Source organism: Porites lutea, chromosome 14 (assembly GCF_958299795.1).
Source record: "Porites lutea chromosome 14, jaPorLute2.1, whole genome shotgun sequence".
Lineage (NCBI taxonomy): Eukaryota > Metazoa > Cnidaria > Anthozoa > Scleractinia > Poritidae > Porites > Porites lutea.
Genome location: NC_133214.1, coordinates 2962538 through 2983057, shown reverse-complemented (window position 1 = coordinate 2983057; position 20520 = coordinate 2962538). Strand labels below are relative to the sequence as shown.

At 38.8% G+C, this 20520-nt stretch overlaps 2 protein-coding genes across 3 annotated transcripts; both read right to left on the bottom strand.

Annotated features, from left to right (window-relative positions):
- Positions 1-916: 916 nt before the first annotated feature.
- LOC140924593 (mitogen-activated protein kinase kinase kinase 13-like) lies at positions 917-10788 on the bottom strand. The gene is made up of 11 exons (XM_073374615.1): positions 9516-10788; positions 8407-8598; positions 7790-7948; positions 6900-6951; positions 6347-6453; positions 5869-5977; positions 5606-5736; positions 4861-4977; positions 3320-3451; positions 2302-2896; positions 917-1942 (listed from the first exon to the last, which is right to left on the bottom strand). The coding sequence occupies exons 1-11, from the start codon at positions 9929-9931 to the stop codon at positions 1895-1897; spliced, it is 2058 nt and encodes a 685-aa protein (XP_073230716.1). The 5' UTR covers positions 9932-10788; the 3' UTR covers positions 917-1894.
- A 2713-nt stretch (positions 10789-13501) lies between these two features.
- Positions 13502-20029, bottom strand: LOC140924148 (IST1 homolog). Of its 2 annotated transcripts, XM_073374178.1 has the most exons (10): positions 19961-20029; positions 19782-19856; positions 19473-19549; positions 18771-18874; positions 17539-17626; positions 17329-17412; positions 16842-16958; positions 15621-15803; positions 15154-15277; positions 13502-13809 (listed from the first exon to the last, which is right to left on the bottom strand). In XM_073374178.1, the coding sequence occupies exons 1-10, from the start codon at positions 19962-19964 to the stop codon at positions 13607-13609; spliced, it is 1059 nt and encodes a 352-aa protein (XP_073230279.1). In that variant the 5' UTR covers positions 19965-20029; the 3' UTR covers positions 13502-13606. The 2 variants fall into 2 exon arrangements, with proteins under 2 accessions (XP_073230279.1, XP_073230278.1); XM_073374177.1 differs by lacking the exon at positions 19961-20029 and having other exon boundaries at positions 19782-19942.
- Between the last annotated feature and the right edge of the window lie 491 nt (positions 20030-20520).

The window sequence follows — 20520 nt, the reverse complement described above, 5'->3', positions numbered from 1 at the left end:
GTTGCGCAAGAAATGGCGTCAAAATTCCTGCCCCAAAATAGCATCATAGTGCTATGAGACAGAGCACCTACCTAGTCTCAAACGCAGCCTACTAAGACTTTAATCAACAAATCATCACATCTTTATGGTTACTATGTGTCCATGTTTTTTTACTCTCTTTACTCGGTAACGGCTCAAAACAGTCTTTTAAAATACTGGCGTATAACAGTCGCCATTTTGAATTTTTGCTTGAACAAATAAAACAATTAAACAATTAAAACGCGCTTAGATTTCGATCGAGTATTAAAGCTCATGTTTCTTGTAGCTCATCGATGAAAGTAGTAGCCAGATTTACATTTTTTTTTAAAAATAAACTTCATATTTTCAGTTCAGTGTGTATTAAATTTAATCCCGCAAGATGACTTCTCACCAATATACTGCATACCGGGAAAGATACGACTATTATGGGATACAAACTAAGAACCGTGTAATGTCAGCCGCATATCTTTAAATTCTTACGCTATATGAGAAATCTGGTTTAATCCGCTAGTTGAATGTGAGTAAGGAGTTACGCCTTTTTGTTAAAACGGTGTTTTAAATCAAAGTATATTCATGAACACGTCGTCTGTGCGTCCCTAGAACCCTCAACCTCCACACTTCCCTTCTCTACATGAAGCCATTTTTAAATTTTATGACATAATTTCGCCTTCCAATGGCCACCGTGTGCAACAAAGGGAAAACCAAATGGCGTCATAAAAAGTCAAAATAGCGACGCTAAGATTTTATTTTTTTGGCCTGGACACGTGCCTTTAGCAAGAATAGCAATGAAATTTAGACTGAGACTTAACATCGTCCTGTACTCCTCTAACGTCTATAATCAAATATTCATACATGTAGATGAACCACAACAAGTTACAAGCAATAACAAAAAGCCCAGCATTTTATTTGGATAAAGAGCAGTATAATTTACATAAATTTACACAAAACCTTGCGAGTCCCAGAAAGGAGATGTAAGCTAAAAATAATAAGCAGCAGAGAAACGTATAGATTCTGGCGCGTGCATATTCTAGTAACTATACCTAAAAGCGCTCCATTCTTAAGCGATAAGGAAAACTTGACCTCTGAACACTACCTGCTATAGAGGCGATAAGTGTGACGTCACAAAAATTAAACATTGAAAAATTATAGGATTGGTTGGCATATTAAGAAAGAACTATATGAAACAAGCTCCCTTGCCAAACACCAGCCTGTTAGAGTGCAAATTGGTGAGGAGATATAAGGACCGCTATGCTCTGTTGACTCCATACAAACTTTTTCTAAGATCTGCCCGGATCGTAACGTTAACGATATTTTGATGGATTTATATAGAGTCATCGGAGCATAGCGGTACTTATATCTCCACACCAATTTGCACCAACCGGCAGATTTTTAGCATGCGGACATTTTCATCTTGCTGTTTCTGGATATGCCACCCAATCCCATAATTTCGCAAATTTAGTTTTTAGTGACGTCACAGTCCTCTTCCCTATTGTGTTTCAAGTACCACGGTTAAACAAAACGACACTTTACTCGAATATCTGGAATGTACTCTTGGGTTTTTGATTTGGCTCGCGGGAAGATCTTTACAAGTATTGTACCTGACTTATATTCACAACCGCTGCCCAGCAGCGAATCAATAATTTATAATAAACTTTGTACCATAAATAAATAAATGAATATTATACACTTCCTCGTGTGGGATCCCACACTATTGTTAATGATTTATTGGACGGCAAAATGATTCTCAACAACCATATAATAATATTAGTATTAAACGAAATTTCTAGTGAAATATTGTTGACCATCCTTTGCCTAGCAGTAAACTTGCTATAATTCTTTGTAACAAACTATACTATATTTTTAGGGTCCCCTCTGATCACCGACTGTTGTTTGCCTTTACGTTATCACTTCCTTGAACACAAGACTGTGAATAAAAAAGAAAAGTATGAACATGAGTAATTAAGGTAAATTACGAGAGGATAAACTCGACTGTTAACCCTTTTAATCCCAGTTAAAGGGTACGTCAAACTTGCAGTCTGTGGATGAAATCCTATGGTGTGACCATTCAAATGAAAGCTACTCAGCAGTACTTTCCTGTGGTACTGTTTATTATGCTGCAAAACATGGTTCTAACTTTTGAATCTGTGGATACGATGTAAAATTGTGGCCATTTTAGTGAAAGCTACTTAGCAAAACATGTCATTCGTGTTTACGTCTTTGCTGCTATACAGAAAAGGTTTCATTCAAATGGTAAGCGTATTAACCCTAAGTGAGTTAATTTACCTCTTCTTCAAGTGAAGATTGGGAGAATCGCAAGATGACGTTCTTAAACTGTTCCTCGTCCGTGAACTCCATAGAATCGTTCGTCAAATCCGGAATAAACTGGGGCTCAAGATCCGAAATCTCACCAGAAGACATCTCCGGCATTGACATGCGCTTAATATCGTCTGAGCTATCTGAGTTTGAAGTCCACTGTTTTTTCCTTTTCGCTTTCCTTCCTTGAAAACTGACAGGGGACCCTGTGGTGTTCGGACACTCATCCACAGGACACCTACACTGAGGTACTTCCTGGTCACTGTCACTACAACTACACGACGGTACTTCTTTAGTATGGGGCCATGAAAGGCCATCTTTTTTTGGCTCATCCTCGTAATAAAAACACTTTGTACGACTTGAATGAACGTTCGTAGATTCGAGTAAGTCCTCAGGAACTGCCCTTGGTGTCCCTGGTGATCTACGGCGTTTTGATTTGCTGAGGCAGCTACGGGCTCTTTTCATTCTTTTGGTGTAGCTTTGCTTGTCTTGTTCATCGCTGTCAGCCTCCTGAGCCCAGCTTGTGCGATCAGTGGGACTACTGGAGCTACTTGAGGTGTTAGGACTAAACAAAAACAAGCAATTAACACCAAAATACGGACCATTCTATCTTTCTTCGCTATAAGCCTAACAACTTTTCCCAAGTCAAATGCACATTTGACCGAATTTCCTACAAAATCCGACGATTTCCGAACGGTGCCGAAGACGTCCCGACGACTCCCGAACATAACCGTAGATTCTCCGAAGATTTCCAAAGATTACTGAGGCTAGATTGCCGAGATCAGGCATGTCTGGGCGAGATTACCTATTTGGTGGATTTTTCACGTTAATGGTTACGGAAAAAGTAGTCCGGAATAGTGCGTTATGCGTGTGTGATGGGTATTTTTGATCCGCAGGCCGCGTGACACAAGCACAAACGTACGCGTAGCGTACACACTAGTTAAATCTGCGGTTTCAAAAGGTGAGTTATCTCATTTTTGGAACTTACCAACTTGAAGACGTTTCCTTCTTCAGGGAAAGCTGACTGTTTAAGACTTTTTCAACCTCAGCAGTGCGTGACTTCAGCTCTGGTTTGATCGGTCTCTTTTTGCTATTTACAACTTTAAGCTGACGTTCTCGTCTACAACAATCAATGAAAAATGAAAGGTTATCCAGCCAGCCTGCCTGTGTATTAAACCTCTAGCAAAAGGGACCTTATCCGAGGACGGCGGAAACGTCGCTTAAAAAGTGAATTCATGTTCTTTCAATCGTCTTCGCGATTATTTCCACTCAATTTAATTACTTTGTCAAATGTAGGTGAACTCTCCTGGAGTTGAATTCATAAGAATCAAAACCCATTTCAGAAAGAGAAAGAGAATAGAATTTTCACGTCGAAGTCGTGCAGTGACGGCATATAAATGAACAAAAAAGCGTGATGCACGTGCAAAATTGTTGTTTTGCTTTTTAAACGTATTTTTTTTGACGTTCTCGTTGCTGTCGCCGTCGTCGGATCTTAAGGTACCTATAACTTAGCGGGGTCATCAAGACGATACTAAAAAGTGGCTTTTATTTCAGTTTTGTGCAACCAAAAACCGCGTACAGTGCACCCTCGATATATCGAAGGGCCAAGGGACAGGCAAAATATATTCAATATATAAACGAGGTTGTTCCTTATATCCAGGTTCTTTCCCATATAATTTGCTGTAACTGCAGTGGCGAAGCACACAACCTGCGAGCAGAGGCTGCATTTTCGCGGAGCATATCGTTTGTTATACCGGGGACTTCGTTATATAGAGGTTCGTTATATCGCGATTTCACTGTAATCAGCACTCTCTGACTCGACTCTGACCAATTACAACTATTGAACACAGGCAACAAGATAAGCCAATCAGAATCGTTCTCAAATCGTTTTAAATGCGAGGCGGGTTCCAAGCGCGGGAAAAAGCATGGAAGCAAGTATGTGACAAAATTCGCGCCAAATTTTTCTTCTAGTCTCAAAGCGTAGCAACCCCGCTAAAACCAACATAGCAAGGATCTGGGTCTGGCTCTGGGCTCTTGGTCCAGACTCCTCTAACAAAATCATTAACTTGACGAGAAGTAAGTGCCATGCGAGCAGAGGTTCTTTCTGCTATGGGTGTTAGCATTTATGAAGCTGCTTCCGTCGCTTGTCAGTCTCATGGTAAGTTTGTTAACGGGGGCGTCAACAAGAAAAATATGAGAGCTGCTTACACCAAAAAGCTGGAATTCAGGATTTTTTGCACTCTGCATAGTTCGAAAACTTCAATGAAAACTGTTCGATGTCCTCTGAGTCATTTTAAGCTCTAACCACGAAGGGAGAAGACAAACGCAAAATTCAATTTCACACAAACTTGACACGAGTCGAAAAAGGTCTTCGTGACAAATTTAACATGTAACAGAGGTTCTATGGGGAAAAAAATGGGGATTTGCTGAAAAACCAAGATTGTGTGATTCTGCAGTAACAGCCAAATATAACTCTATAACCATATCTTACTCAGTTTTCACTGAATTCTGAGAGTCCTTACCACTTACCTAAGAAGTTCTTTTTCTCTCGCCTCCAAATGCTGCATGCATTCGTTCAGTTCCTGGTATAAACTGTTCGCTCTTTCCAGCTTTTGCTCATAGTGAACTCGGATGTCCCGTGCATGCCTGTAAATACAGAAAAAGCGTGGCAAAACGATGACGGAGAACATGCTGTCTATTGTGTGTGTGTTTCATAGTTTTTTTTACTTTTTTTATTGAGAGCGCTTTAGCTTGTCGGCTCTTTTGCGTTTTATGCCATTTCATAAAACGGCTCTCCATCTTTTCGCTCTTAAAATCTACGGTTTCTCAACTTCAGTGTTCTTCTTCCTGTATGTTCTTGTTAGGCGGCTTTTTCATTTTATGAACGTCCCACTTTCGTGGTTTGTTCGGGTTTCGATACATTTGCTATTGTTTTCTGTTCTCCTCTTTTGGTCCATTTGCGAAGATGTTTAGTTATTACAGAGTTTTAAAAGTCGCAAGAGGCTGAATAGTTCTCTCTTGAAAACTAAAGGCAGCAAGATTTGCTCATTTACTCATTTTGTTCTTTGCAGTCCGCCATTTTCGGTGGTCGGCCACTACCAATTATTTATTTTCTTATTACTATCACTTTTAGCGTTTCTGCCTTTTTCGTTGCTTTTTTGTGTTCCAGGGTTTGTGTTATTAAGCACTCAATGTGCTTGAATTTCTCACTGTTTCATCGGTCCGAAATTGCTTTACAGATTTTCTTGCGCGTAGCAAATGGTACTATTGTTACCTTAATTCCTCTTTCCTTCTTCTTATGAGTTCCTCGTCTAGTTGTTGCAGTTGATGAAGATTTTGCATGTGTGCACTGCTTCTGTTCTTCATTTTCTCAAATTCCTCCTTGATTTCGCCTCTCCATGTTATCTTTAAAAATGAAACAATAAACCATTTCCGAGTTCCGAAAACTCTCACTCTCAAAACGGGGCTAAGTGCAAAACCTTTCTCGTGAAAATGAGTTTTGTATGCATGAGAACAAAAAATCATTGAGTTTGTTACCTGCTGGTTGAGGTAAATTTCTCGTGGTGTTTTAAGAACGTCGCCTGCAGCAATCTCAACATGAAGAAGTACTTGTTGGAATGATGGACGATTCTTGGGCTTGCTGTTCCTAGAAAACACATTTCCGGATAAAAACTGGTTTTAGAGGCAAATCAAACTGTTTGCTTGCTTCCGAATAAAGTAAAATGAAAAAAAAAAACTACTCAAAAATTTGTTTTTGACTTGACCACCAATCTTGCTTTCGTTGTGCGTGCAAATATAATTATATATCTTTTATTACACAGATGATTCCGTTTTGGGGCCTTTTTTCTTGTGGGTAAACTTTGATGAAAGATTTACGTATTTTTCTTGGAATCAGCTGTGTATCAAATAAACTTCAATCTCAGTAGAAGTAACCAACAAAACAAAATAACCCTAACAAACAATCAAACAAAAATTCATTCAAAAAGAGAACATATGTGTTTAATTCTCAACCTACCAGCAAATTTTCATGAGTAGCTTGAAACCCTCTGGACATGTTGTGGGTACAGGAAGATGCAAGCTATTGCTTCCAACACCCCAGATAATGGCAGAGGAGTCAACATCCTAAATGTAAGACAAACATGTCAACCAGATAAATGTAAAATTTCCAGCTTTGATGAAGTGTCACTTCCCAGATCTGGCTAGTACGTCTGACTGGTTGTGCCAAGGGGGAAATCCCAATCGGAAGCACTAGTCATACCATACCTGGGTAGTGACAAGTCATCAGTATGGAATTTCGGTGCTTGTTCTTCAGACATCATTTGACAGGGAAACCAGTGGTGGCATCTTAAAATGACAGCTGTTTTCTCAGGTTAGCCCTCAATCAGTATATTATGAAAAGTAAATTATCAGTCTTTGTTAAACTTAATTGGGGTTAAAAACCATGGAAATTAGGACACAGATTCAGAATTATATTTTTTGGAAGCGCAAAATAAATGTTCTTGGTAATACCCACACCAGCAATAATTGTTAATTACTGTTATTTAAAATGAAAATACACCAATTCACACCCTGTAAGGCATTTCTCCAGTAAGAAGTTCCCAGAGAAGAACTCCAAATGACCTGCAATGTATAGAAAAAGACAATATTAACAACTAAACTGAAAGTAATACTATTTACACATTTGGACAAGACACATATATCTTAGGAATTTCAAAATATTGACTAATTTACTGCATAAGAATTTGTTGTATCTTATTAGAATATGGTTTGACATGTTCTATTGAGAGATCATTTTACAAGTCAACAAGCCAGGTATTGACAAGCATGAAAGCTGACATGTTGTTACTGAATTTGTCCCATAACCAACCCTAGTAAAGGGCAAGACTGGCAACTACAGTCAACTTTCACCATGTGGACACCCCGCTATACTGGACACCTTGATAAAATGGACAGCAGCTAAATCCCCAGCGAAAACAAATTACCCTCTCCCCTGTGTTAATTTTTGCCTCACCCTACTGTAGCTAGTCTCAATCACAGCCATTATTAGGGTAGGAGGGTTGTGTGATGACCCTAATAACCACATGGAAGGAGAGTAGCATAAACTCTCGCTTCACCTGGAGTCCCATGAAGGCATGGAAAGACAAAACAAAACTCAGTCCACTACAATATGCATGCCTGCATGCAAGGGTGGCACAGTGGTTAGAGCACTACCTCCCACCAATGTGACCTGGGTTTGAATCCCATTGTTGAAGCTATATATGGGTTGAGTTTGTTGTTGGTTCTCCCCCTAAGAGGTTTTCTCCAGGAACTCTGATTTTCCTTTCTGCGTCGAAACCAACACTTCCAAGTTCCAATTCAATTTAAAACACACAGAGACATTTCAACAAGTTCTTAAAAACTCCTTATTGCTCTGTGGTTAAACAAATTACAAAATACCATTTTTACAAATATCGCTTACCACACATCCACCTTTTCAGAGCAGGGTTCATTTCGAATCACCTCAGGGGCCATCCATGCAACCGTCCCAGCAAAGGTCATCTTGGCACTCTTATCACTAAATTCTTTACTTGTGCCAAAGTCAGATATCTTGAGCATATCATCTGCAGCTACGAGGACACTGTGACAAGGGAAAAAAAGTTAAAGTTACACACGAGCCAAAGGCCAGAATGGCTGGAGCTTAGTCCAGTTTCTTTAGCATGAAGCATGCCTAGGAGTATTGCTACCCCCCCCCCCCCCCTGGATGGGATGCTAGTCCATCGCAGGGTTAACCCCCAGCAGTATAGCACCAGTACCCACTTACTCTCCTGGGTGAAGAGAGACAAAGTGGAGTAAACAAAGACCAACAAAGATCTTCCCCGATTCATGCAGAGTCTTTCACGAGTATGAGTAATTGAGCAAGTGAAAGGAAAGCTCTGCTGAAAGGGTGCTCCCTCCCAGACTTAAGGAGATTATGACACCTAAGTTATTATGATCTAAATTACTTCATTAATGAGAAACCCAATTGATTTACAAGCGATCAGTGTACCAGGCCATTAAATAGCCAAGAATGTTTACTGCAGTCAGTACTGTACTCACTTAGGCGATTTTAAGTCCCTGTGAATAATTTTTTGAGAATGGAGGTAATGCATGCCATCTGCAATCTGCGTGGACCATCTAACCAGTAGGGAGGGAGAGATTTGACGACCATTGCGTAAAACTTCATACAACTGGCCATTAGGGCAGAACTCCATTATGATACAGTACACAGGAGCCTGATTGCATATCCCTCTATAATTAAATATAAACAAACAGTTTTCATTAAAATAATATTTTTCAGACCATCAAAACTTTTGAGTATGTAAAATTAGGATGTTTTTAATCTCAGACAATTAATCACGCAAGCACTGAACATGCGACTCTTTAAGAGAGTCTTCAGGCATGCCCCCTCCAGAAAATTCTGAAATCTTGATGCTCTGAAAAGTCATTTCTAGTGTTCTGAGAGGACAATTTCTGTCTAAAATGTATACTCTGTTTGGTGTTTTTGTGTAAGTATCATAAGAATAAATTTGAAATACCCGAACAGATGTCAAAATCAGGATTTTTCCTATCCCAATCGCATATTGGTCAGGATTCGGGATTCTAAAACAAAATCAGGAGAATCTTGACGAGATCGGGGTGGTTGGACAGTTTGTTCTTGCTTATACCGGTAGTTCTACACAGGAATCCCATCAATTGTTAAAAATATTTTGGGGAAAATATGTGGAAATTGTTTTTTTCAGTGGTGTTGGGAATATTTTCTTTGAGTTCTCCTTACTTGAGTTAGCCTGCTTGTTAACAACTGAAGGGGGAGAGGTGTGTGATTTTTATCCATTAGTGGGGATTGAAATCAAGGATATATACATCATTAATAAGCTTAATTAAAACAAAAATATAGCCGCAGTCAATAGACTAATGCGTGACAGAAAAAAAAATAAGTGGACTAATATTTCATGACAACAAAAAAAAAAGAAATAGATTTTCTACTGCGGGTCAAGATATTTATTATTCCTAACATAAGACGGTATAATAAAATAAAAGTCCATTTCAATTCTGATGATATATTCGATTCAGAAACTGAAAAAAAAAGAGATTGATAAACTAGAACAGTTATCACAAAAATTCAGAGCAAGCCAATTGATAATGATATTTAATATATAAATTCCTACCTGAATTTCACAATGTTGGGGTGATTTATGTTTCTCAAATGTTTGATATCAGTGTCAGCCTCGCGACGAACTTTTTTGACGGCAACTTGTTGACCGCCATACTGTCCAAGGAAAACGGCACCCTGGGCACCCGAACCCAACCATTCCAACTCACTAATTTCGTCAAACGGTATAATCCAGATATCGGTCTTCTGTTCTTTAGTTGCCTTGCCTAATATCGTCCATACAGGCTTCAAACAACCTAATAAACGCTGTAAAATACCGCTAAGGGAAGGTGAGTCTGATGAAAAATTCTTGTTCGACGAAGCTTCACCATCGATGAAGTTTCCCGCTGTTTTGCTAGATGGGGAAACCCCGCTATCTTTTGATAGCGACTTTGTGGCATGTTGCGGGAAACCTTCATCGTTTGCGTCCATAATCCTCGTCTTTGTCTTCAATTACCCACCATTCTGGTTGTTTCAGCCCGAGGCTAATGTGGTTTTGCCATCGTATAGACACTCTTCATTTTTCGCGATCGGCCATCTGACATCATGCTCGACTGGCTATGAATTTTAAAAATGTCATTTTCTATCCCGTAACTGATAAAGAATACGATCGCTTTTGGTGACGGAAGGTTCCCTGTGACCCGCTTTAAAATCAAACCGCGTTTACTTACAAAGATTTCATATTGCCGTGGTAGAAATCCCGCAAATTGTTCAACCCCAAAATCGATGTTTATATCTTGCTAGTGATCGAACATGGCCGTCGAGATCACGTGAGTGGTGCGCTTGATCGGCTTGTCAACACCAATCACAGAGCAACAAACAGGTGGCACTCTTCAAACCAATGGGTCGGCAAATAATATTACACGACAGGTCATTTCGAGAAAAAAAATCTACATTTTTTACCCTGAAAAACCTTGTCCCTTTTAATTGGTTCATTGTATAATTCTTCAGGTACCAGCAAAAATTATACCGTCCACTTCACAATGTAGAAATCCCTCAATGGGAAATAGAGAACATTGCTCTTTTACCTGACTTGGTACTTCATTGTGTTGAAATGAGACTCAGTTGAATCAAAGTTGCTATTTTTTGCTTCGCGACTGTTCAATGAGCGAAAAAGTCTTCTTTTTTCAATACTAATAACGTATGCAAGAAAGCCATTCCGAGTGCTCACTGGTCAATTTCACGCAAGCTGAAATATGCGCGAAACCTAGGAAACCGTAATGACCCAATCTGGTCTTTTCGTCTATAGTCCAGTTATCTGCAAAAGCCAGATGAACAAAACTGTCTTGCGCCTTAATTAGAATTCGATCTTGTGTTTGGGCTCTTAAGTATAATTACTGAGGGTTTTTCTTTTTATTTATAGTTCGTTCCGCTCAACACTTTCCGCCGTACCGTTATTCGCGCGAAAGCCAAAACATGAAATTTTTTGTTGTTAAAAAAAAGCATTATAAGTCAACTGTGTCTTTGTCAAAACATTCATAAAATTTCAAAATAAAATTTTCGTCATTACTGGGGAACAACAACGCTCAGATTAGATAAAATTAACGCCAGAACAGACTATAATAAAGTCATATCGCGTTTTTGACTCAAAATACCACCCGTTGTTCTAAGGGTACATACATTTAGATTAACAGAGAAGCAATCGAAAGAAACTTCTTGATCTCTGCAGGTGTTTAAAACCTTGTCTTGAATAAATAATGCTCTAAGGAAGGGAACCCAGCTTAGCGCTGAACTAGGACTGCCCCGTGGTGATCAGTTCAGGAATCAAGATCAGTTTGCGCTAACCTAGCCTCCCACGCAGGCGTTTTTAGGGAGCTTGGATGAAAAACGAGCTCCCCTAAAAACGCCTGCGTGGGAGGCTAGCGCTAACCGTAATCTGGTTCATCCTCCATCACGCTTTGTGATACATGTCTTTACCGACCTTTCGTTCGCAAAAAAGACGTTTATTTTCTTTTTGTCACGTTTTGTGGAGGAAGTGAACATATGAGGAGGAAATTTCATGACTCGTTCTGAACTTGGATGTGGTCTCTAACAATTCTAGCCTTTAAACTCCAGTGAAACCTGTGTTTAGCAGACCTCTTCCCCCTACCTTGGTTCTCAGACGCTCCGAGTCGCTCGCGGCCACGAGAATCAGGCTAACAAAACCCTTGCTTGTGTTTGCAGATAAGGGGTGACCGTTTAATACAGGTTTGTTTTAAATAAATACAGGAAAAATCAAATCAGAGCGTTTGGGTCTAGAATAGGGTATCATTTTTCAGGAAACTGATCAGTTGGTTGAAGATTTTATCTAGACTTGGGATTGTGGTATAAGGTTTTGTTTTTGCTAGAATGTGCTGATGATCTCAGTAGTTTCTGGAAAACAGCTACTCTAGGATAGGGGGATTTGGGTGTTAACTCCAGTATAGGGTAGCAAAATTCAGCTGAACTAGCTCTGGTATAGGTTAAGGGTTCCAGGGTCCCAGCGGCATATCCGCACCCAAAATTCCTAAAGTACCCCCCTGGAGCCGATTAAAACAGGTTTCCCCGTACATTAAACAACCTGAGTAAGTTAGAACAATCGCGATGAAGTCTGAAAGATACCCTGCGAGCAGTGGTATCTCCAGGCTAGACGCGACGTAGTGTTACACCCGGCGTGGAGAAACCACTGCTTGCAAGATATGAAAGAACGTTATCGAGCAATTTTAGTAACGTTTTTCGCGGTCGTTGTCGAAGTGGTTGCTCGAGTTGTTGCTTAACAACATGGGACAAAGATAGCGATTTTGCCACTCTACAAAGCTGTGACACAAACACGCATGTGAAAGAACCATTTTTATTAACATTTTTTTTGCGCTTCCAGTGAAAAGAAAAAAAAATGTTTCAATATTTTACGAAGAGGAGAAATATGAACTTAAACAAGCACGGTGATTATGAGAAGAAATTTAAAAAAACTTGGCCTCATTTTGGAGGGATGAAGAAAAAAAAAGAAAAGAAATTCCAGACCATTCAAGAGCGTTTTTCAGTCCCCACACCTCCCCCGAAAGCTTGCCCGCAAATCGATAAAGGGCTTCTCGCTTGTTTACCTTAATGCATAAACTATATCGGAATTGTAGTCAAACTTGCCACCCTATCAGGAATATAAATCTTCAGTACGAGTTCCCTTGTTCCAAATTTCCTTGGGGCTTTAAAAAAATTGTCAACGCATTATACAAGTAACCTGCTAGCGTCCTTTGCAGCCGCTCGGGCCGCAGTCACACAAGGCTCCCCGTCTCTAGCATTGCGTGACTCCGGCCAGAGCGGTTGCGAAGGAGACTAGTAACCTGCGTGACAGACGCAAAAAGGGGAAGCAGGTGGGGCGGGGGTAAACAAATTCGATTCCCTTCCTTTTCCCCTTCTCCCCTATTCCTTTCGACGACTGTCACGTGGGCTATGTACAACTGACCGCAAACAATGACCTACTAATGGTGACCTGGAAATGTTTTATTATGTATATACACTTATCAAATAGTTTGTTGTAAAAGAAGTAATAAGATATTGGACAGCAATCAGTTCTTACACAACTGACAAGAAAGAGGTCGATATCAATCCCTTGTTTGGCAAAAAATGCAGCAGAAGTTAAGCCTATAACCCATGGGGTGGGGTTTTGCTGGGTATGTGCTGCTGGCCTCTGAACCCCTATCCCATTATGACGTATAGACCCATCTTAGTCATTTTTAGGCAAGTTTATTTCCCAGTCATTTATTGCAGCACTAAATATTGCAACAGTTTTTTAGCGCACATCTTCTCATTTCTTTTCTAACCAAAATCAATACTTGCCAGAATTTTCTCACACCTAAATCCAAAAGTGTGCGACCAATTCTGATTCTCCAAACACAGTTTAGTCAATCCATCCATTACAATGCAGCATATCCCCATTAGCCTGTTACCAAGAAGTACCCCACCCCCCCCCCCCTGGGGCCGATGGCTACACCCCACCCCTGCGGTCTACAGCTACCTGAAAAGCTGAAAAACAGACAGCGAAAAAGCCTCTTAGGAAAATGTTTATCTGAAAAAGCTAAAGCTACAATTAACAACAGTAACAACAACATTACATTTACCGGTGTTTTTCAGTAAAAAAAAATCTGCCTAGAGCTACTTTTTCTTTTTGAGATCCTCAAATCTTCTGGTGAGATCATCGAAGTCTACATCCTCCCCACCAGCACTATTTGCCCCTGGCAAGCTGTCGGGTATGTTTGGTAGATCTGTGGGTACTGATGGGAGGTCCGGAAAACTGGGTCCTTTTGATGAGCGAGGTGCTGGAGTGGGTGCAGTTGGCGCGGGGGGTTTTTGAGGTCCTAGAATAAAATGGGAAATGAGAAAGAAAGTATTAAGATGCTAAATATACTATGTAGAATAGTGCAACTATGCAATGACACAGACAGAACAGGGCAGAGTTGAACATGTATAACACATCTGTTTTGTTCTGTTTAGTATGGCATAACAACAAAGCAGGGTGAACTTTCAGCTGTAGCATTTCCCACACACATTCTTTAGCCAGACATTGAAAACTGGCCATCGAGAAGGCATGTTTTCCCATTAAAATTATAAGAGATTAAGTGAAGTTTCCTTGTTATTTCTTCCAAAAATAGCCATCCATAGGATGGCTGGACACCCTTCTGGCTAAAACCTTGCCCATACACCCAGAAAATCACCCCTACATCACATGAACCAGAGAGGAGCAAAAACCAAGTGTCATGTTGATGTCTTACAAAGGGAAAAGGATGGCAAAAACCAACCTTGAATAAAGTAACATAGGTAAAACAATGCTTAAGTTTACCAAAGGTCATATCATAGGTAACTATGCAAAATACTGCTGGTTGCATCTAAGCATGGACACAAGACAAAAAACATGTTCTAATAGATTATAGGGTGTCAGACATGACGTGTTTTGTCGGCAAACATTTGAAATTGACAGCCATTAAAACAAACTGTCAAGCCAAAGGTTAAGTTAATAACATGTTTTTGATCAGGGTAATCCACACATCTTTTATTTTTCTCAATTTTCAGTAATACCAGGGTATTTCTCACTCACATACATCACACTTGCTTTTAAGAATTATTCTTTCAAGTTTTACAACTCCATGAATTCTTCTAAAAGCCTTGCAATGAATATTTTGTTGAACAAAAACAAATCAAGTCAACAAACAGCTACCTACTTTACATTGAACATTCGTCTAATGCCACCCCAAACTTCAACAGTTTGGCGGCAATTACTGCGCTTTTCACAACCATGCGAATTCTGAAGTTCAAACGCCGTCTTCACAATAGCGTTTTTCGCTGCCGTCAGTCATCTTAACGGACCTCTCAGGAAACAAAACTTTACTTTAACGGGTTCAAAAGGTCATGGTTTGTGATTTGTGATTGGTGGATTTCGATCCATTTTATGTGTTTGTGTGTTTCAAGGTTCGTTACTTGTGATCGTAATTATGATTGATGGCAGTGAAAAACGCAATTGTGAAGGCGGCTTTTGAACTTTAGAGTTCGCATATTTGTGAAAAGCACAGTAACATGTCTTGTTTTCATCCAATTAGATTTTTTTTTTTTCGTCACATGTACACACTTAGATGCAACCAACGGTAGCATAAGTTAATAACTGGCAGGTTTAAAGTTTTCAATAAAATTATTGGAAATATTTTCACCTGCTGGTGGAGCTGTAGGGCTGTGGTTATTGACAGGGCCTCCTGGGTAGGGTGGCAAAACCTTCTCAGGGTAGGAGGGTGGTGCATTCCCTGGGGGACCCACTGGGTAAGGTGGTGCAGTTCCCTGTAAAGTGAACAATAAATATCAATAATTAGTTGATTTTACCAACAGACTGGTTTGCTTGCAGAGTTGTTGTTGGTGGTGAGTTCAAAGACACTCAGGGAATTTTCTGTGACCATTTCCTTAGTTATGGAGGATTTGCTTGCACTATAACACAAATGAATTGAGCAAAAGATGATTAACCAGCATAGAAAACACAAAGAGAGATCCTTCAGAACTAAAGAGTGGTTGTAAACAATTCCCACTTAATCTTAAGTTGCCTTTATGCAACCAGTCCATGATTTCTGGGTGAATAATAAACAGCAAATTCAAACAATTCTGGCCATACACTTTAAGAAAAACTTACATGTGATGGTGGATAATTTAGCGAAGCATATTGGGGGTTTGATATACTGGGTGCATCATAACCTGCTGCAATCCCCTCAAAACCAATGCGACCGGTACCACCACCTCCACCGCCACTGCCACTACCACCAAAACCATTGCCCTTTGGGGGGCCAGGTTCATCGTACTCTGGTAAATCATCCTCCTAAGCAAGAAATTACCAAGAGAATGAATATGTGCTGATCATTTTTACATCATCTTTAATATTAAAAAAATATTGTGATTTTAAGAAGATGAAGAAAAGATAGTCCCCTTCAGATTATTCATCAAATAGTAATGTGGCCAATAAATGAGGCCATGTTACTTTTTAAGTCTGACACAGAATTGGGGGTGACACTTATTTGAAGACACTCAGCACGAGACATTGCGGAATATTTTGTGGTGTGTCCACATGTGTATATCATTGCTCTTTGCTCCAGAAGGTGCATACATTGTATGGCTATCAAGCTCCGAGTCAAAAGTTTCGGTTTCTGCAACATTCAGCTTATAAAAAAGGACAGGCTCATTAGCCTTAGCCCTATTAGATTGTGTGGGAATGTCTAATCAGAAAGTCAAAACCTGTTGTCTCATGTCTTAACCCTTTAAGCCCCGGTATCCACATAGAAATTCTCCAAACTGATCTCCATACATTTCCTTACAGAATTAGTTGTGAGAATTTGATAATAGATCAAGCATTTTCTCCTGGGTGATCATTTTATTAATTCTCATAACTTATCTCTTGACAGTGTATGGATATTGTTAAGAGAAAATTGATCTTTGTCACTATTGGGACTTAAAGGGTTAAGGGGGAAGCCATGTCCACGTCAGCATTTCACCACTCTTTTTCCCCTTTTCTTCATCATTGTCGCATTTTCAACCCATCTTTGTGCTGTTTGTCACTATTTCATTTGTCAATTATGGCAGGAAAAAAATAAAATTTCTTGTTGGAAAATAAACATATCAAAAACTTGTGTTATTTAATGGCCTCAATCCAATCACCCAAAAGCACAGAGAAAATTCTAAGCCCAACTAAGTGGTCCACTGATAAAAAATCAACACATTTGTATAAAAAAATATACATGTACTCTGACTTGCGCAAAGTTACAAATATATGACATTTTTATAAAGAGATTTTCTGATTATAATTGATGATTGATTGGTTGGGGGTTATTTCATAAGGCAGTCTACATGTGGCATTACCTACCTCCAAAAAAACAGTACGATCAGGCTCAAATGCTACATTATGGCTGCGTGCAATCTCTATTAAGTAATTCTCCACTAAACTCTTTGGTGGAGGCTTAGGACTTAGCTTGAGGATAAGCTAACAAGCAAACAAAAAGAAAAACAAATATGATCATATTTATATTACTTTTTAATAACATTATTTAATTTATGTTTTCACTGATATGAAATTCTATCTCTTCTTAGAATTGGTGGGGTGCATAAGTCTAAAATATTTATGCAATTTTCAATGCATTTATTTCATAATGACTTGTAGACAAAAACACATTAAATATGTCCACAACTCATTCCAATGATTGTCCGAGAACAAATGATATTTCCATGGTAACCATAAAGGACAGAAGCCCAAATATAATGGAGTGCCAAGGGACAGGAAAAAATTATCATTCATTATGATGGTGTTGCATTTATGCAGTAGAACTAAAAGAATTTTAGAAAAGGCTGCTTACTCTATCATTGACAGTGGAATTTGCATTGATGCTAGCTTCGTGAGCAAATTTTTTACCATACTTTAATCCTAGTTGATCAGCAATCTATTTGAAAAAGAAAATAAATGGTGTTAAAATGCTAAATGTCAAGTTTATAAAACATTTATCAAACACAGACAAGCACAAGCCAACATATGACAAAAACAAGATAATATTTGTGCACAGGCTTACCACTCTCAGTTCTTGAACATCAGTTTGTAGACGTGGTGCTGACCACATTAAAGTTGTTACTGCCTCGATCATTCCTTCCTCGCAGTATCTATTAAGCATTTTTCACATTTGAACGACATTTAATAATTCATCATGGAAATTACACAAAGAAATGCCTTTGAACATTATAGATATATCATAATTATTTAAGAAGCTCATTGACAAATGTCCTGCTGAGGATAACAGCAAATCCAGAACAATCATAAAAGAAGAAGAATCATAATCCTTAACCCTTTCACTGCCAGAGTGCTCGATGGAGTTTGTAAGGTGACTCTAACTTTTGAGTCTGCAGACCAAATCCTATGATGTGACCATTCAAATGAAAGCTCTCTGCCTGTACTTAAACATGGTGCTATTTGTTTTTCAAAATTTCACGAAATGAAATTTGCAAACTTACTTGAAATTTGCCTAAGGCTTCATTTGGCAATGAAAGGGTTAAAACCCCTCCCCAACCCATATACATATCCTAGTTGTTCAAAAGGTGAATCTCACTTTTTGCTGGATAAATCACTAGCTAATACTGGACATAATAAAAAAAATGATTATCCTGGTACTTATCCACTGCACAGTTATCTATCTGGTGGATACCACTATCCAACTTTTTGAACAACTGGTGCCTAATGTTACAGGTCAAAATTAATTTCAGATTAAAATTTGTTAGCCTGCCGTAAAATTCTGAAAATAAGCTCCGTGGCTTATATATTTCAAAGGCCCTTTTTGAGGGGCTTATTTTTGGAGGGGCTTATATTCGGAGGGGCTTATCCATGGAGGGAAATTTGTGTTTCAAAATCGATTGGGCTAGCCTTATAGTTGGAAGGAAATTTACCGTTTTGGCTTAGTTTTACTTTGTATTTGAGGGCAATTTTCCAAGTACAAGGCCCCGGGGGGCTTATATTTAGAGGGGCGATTTAACGGAGGGTTTTTTTGCGTTACCGGTTTGGGGGGCTTATATTTGAAGGGGCTTATACATAGAGGGGCTTATTTTTGGAATTTTACGCTAGTTTGATTCTCAGTTTACTTTGTCTCTTAGCCCTAATTCATGAATAATAAAGGCTAGGAGACAAAGAAAATTGAGAAACAATCTAGATTAAAAAATCTTAACCTCAATTTATTTTTGACCTCTAACATATATGGTTGAATATTGTGATGTATTGCATAATAATTAGGTTTTAAATCTACAGTATTGTACTCACTGCTGTGTTTCTATCAAGCCAAATCGGGCCAACAACAAATCACAGTAAAGTTCCAACATCTCCATTGCTTCTACTAGATAATCTTCACGAATAATGTGTTCCACCTAATAATCACCATACACGAGGTGAATCAAACATTAAAAATCCCTTTTTTATCACTTTTGAACACAATCCTTTAATATTTGAAGACAAGGAAAACCTAAAATCCTGTCATACAACTTCACTTCCCAACCACTTGTCTTGTAATTATGTCGGTTACATCATTGAAAGACATGTCACTTGTAGAATGAGTACATAAACTTTGTTACGTAGCAATACAGCAATTGACACAAATAGTAAAATGATTCTACTTTGTATATTTTTTTTTTACATTTGGCATTCTTGGAAATAAACAGATCATGTTCATCTTGAGGAATACGTTTTTATGTAAATATTATTATTTGTACAGGATCATTAAACATGGTTAGATATTGCATTGGAGGTTTTCTTTAATTGTGCAACAAAGTGCAAATATGACAAATTGGTTATGAGTTATGCGTGACTTTCGGCACAAAACACAATCTGATGACTTCACTAGTAATTTTCTATAATGCGCTACATAGAATATGCTAGACTTACCTATCACAAGGTCACATAGCTAAAGGTTATTTATTTTTAAGGAATTATGTAAAGGTTAAATCACGGACACACGCTTGTACTCACTCTAATTCTTGCCCGTTCATCTTTCCCATTGTTGATGTAGTCAGCAATTTCTTTCCTTGCTTTTTGAGCTAGTTCAGCTGTGTATAAAAATCAGTACGAAAACTGTATAGCCACGCTATAAACATCCTTGCAAAGTGGTAGAATTTAGACAAACCTGGAAGCACTTTTCTCTGTCACCCAATAGTGCGAATTGTTTAAAAACGTCTTTGATTTATCAAACACTGACATGCAAAATTTGTACTTCTTGAAGTTCTAAAAATGCACAGATAGATAGAGCTTATATAGATTACGAAATAACTGAAGGCTTACTCTTTTTCTTCTCCAACAGTTTTAGTCGGTTGATAGCCAACTTCAAATTCACCTTGAGTTTTTGCTTGTTGAACCCTGAGCCAAGCATGTCGAGAGAGAAAAAATAAAGCAACCTTTAGCTGACTCTAAATTGTGAAAATAGCGATGTAAGCGCTCAGATCAGACCTAAATATACCAACCCATCTTTTTGAGCTGTTCAATCCGCCATGTTCAATACGTAATGTTTCTGTTTTTAGAAGTGAACCGCAGGACGCTGGTGCCCAACTGGTGCCCACGCAAAAGACCCTACTCGGGAGAGTAGAAAATTATATCATGGAAGGGGTAGTTTAATTTTAATGTTCTCATCTATTTTTCGTAATTGAGCGTTTTATGGTCACTTCAACAGCAAAAATGTGACTTTTAGAAGGAAAAAATAATAATATTTTATGGCAAAATGAAGAAAACAGAAGCACGAGAGAGGCCATCTCGAGGTTTAATTTTACTTGCGCAAAAATCCTGCCCCTACCCATGACGCTTGGCTCACTTGGTACTTCATATCGAGGCAACAATTTTTTTTTTATGGGAAGGGTGGCTAAACGTCCTAACATTGTAAATTAATTGGAGAGCCTCGTCGGTGACTGAAAAACTCGCAAAAAAAAGATTGTTTTCGTAGGATGAGTAGCTAAAATAATTTGGCTATCATAAAAAGATTCAAAGGCTGACGTTTTTCAAAAAAACTTCCTTTTGATCACCTTCCCTA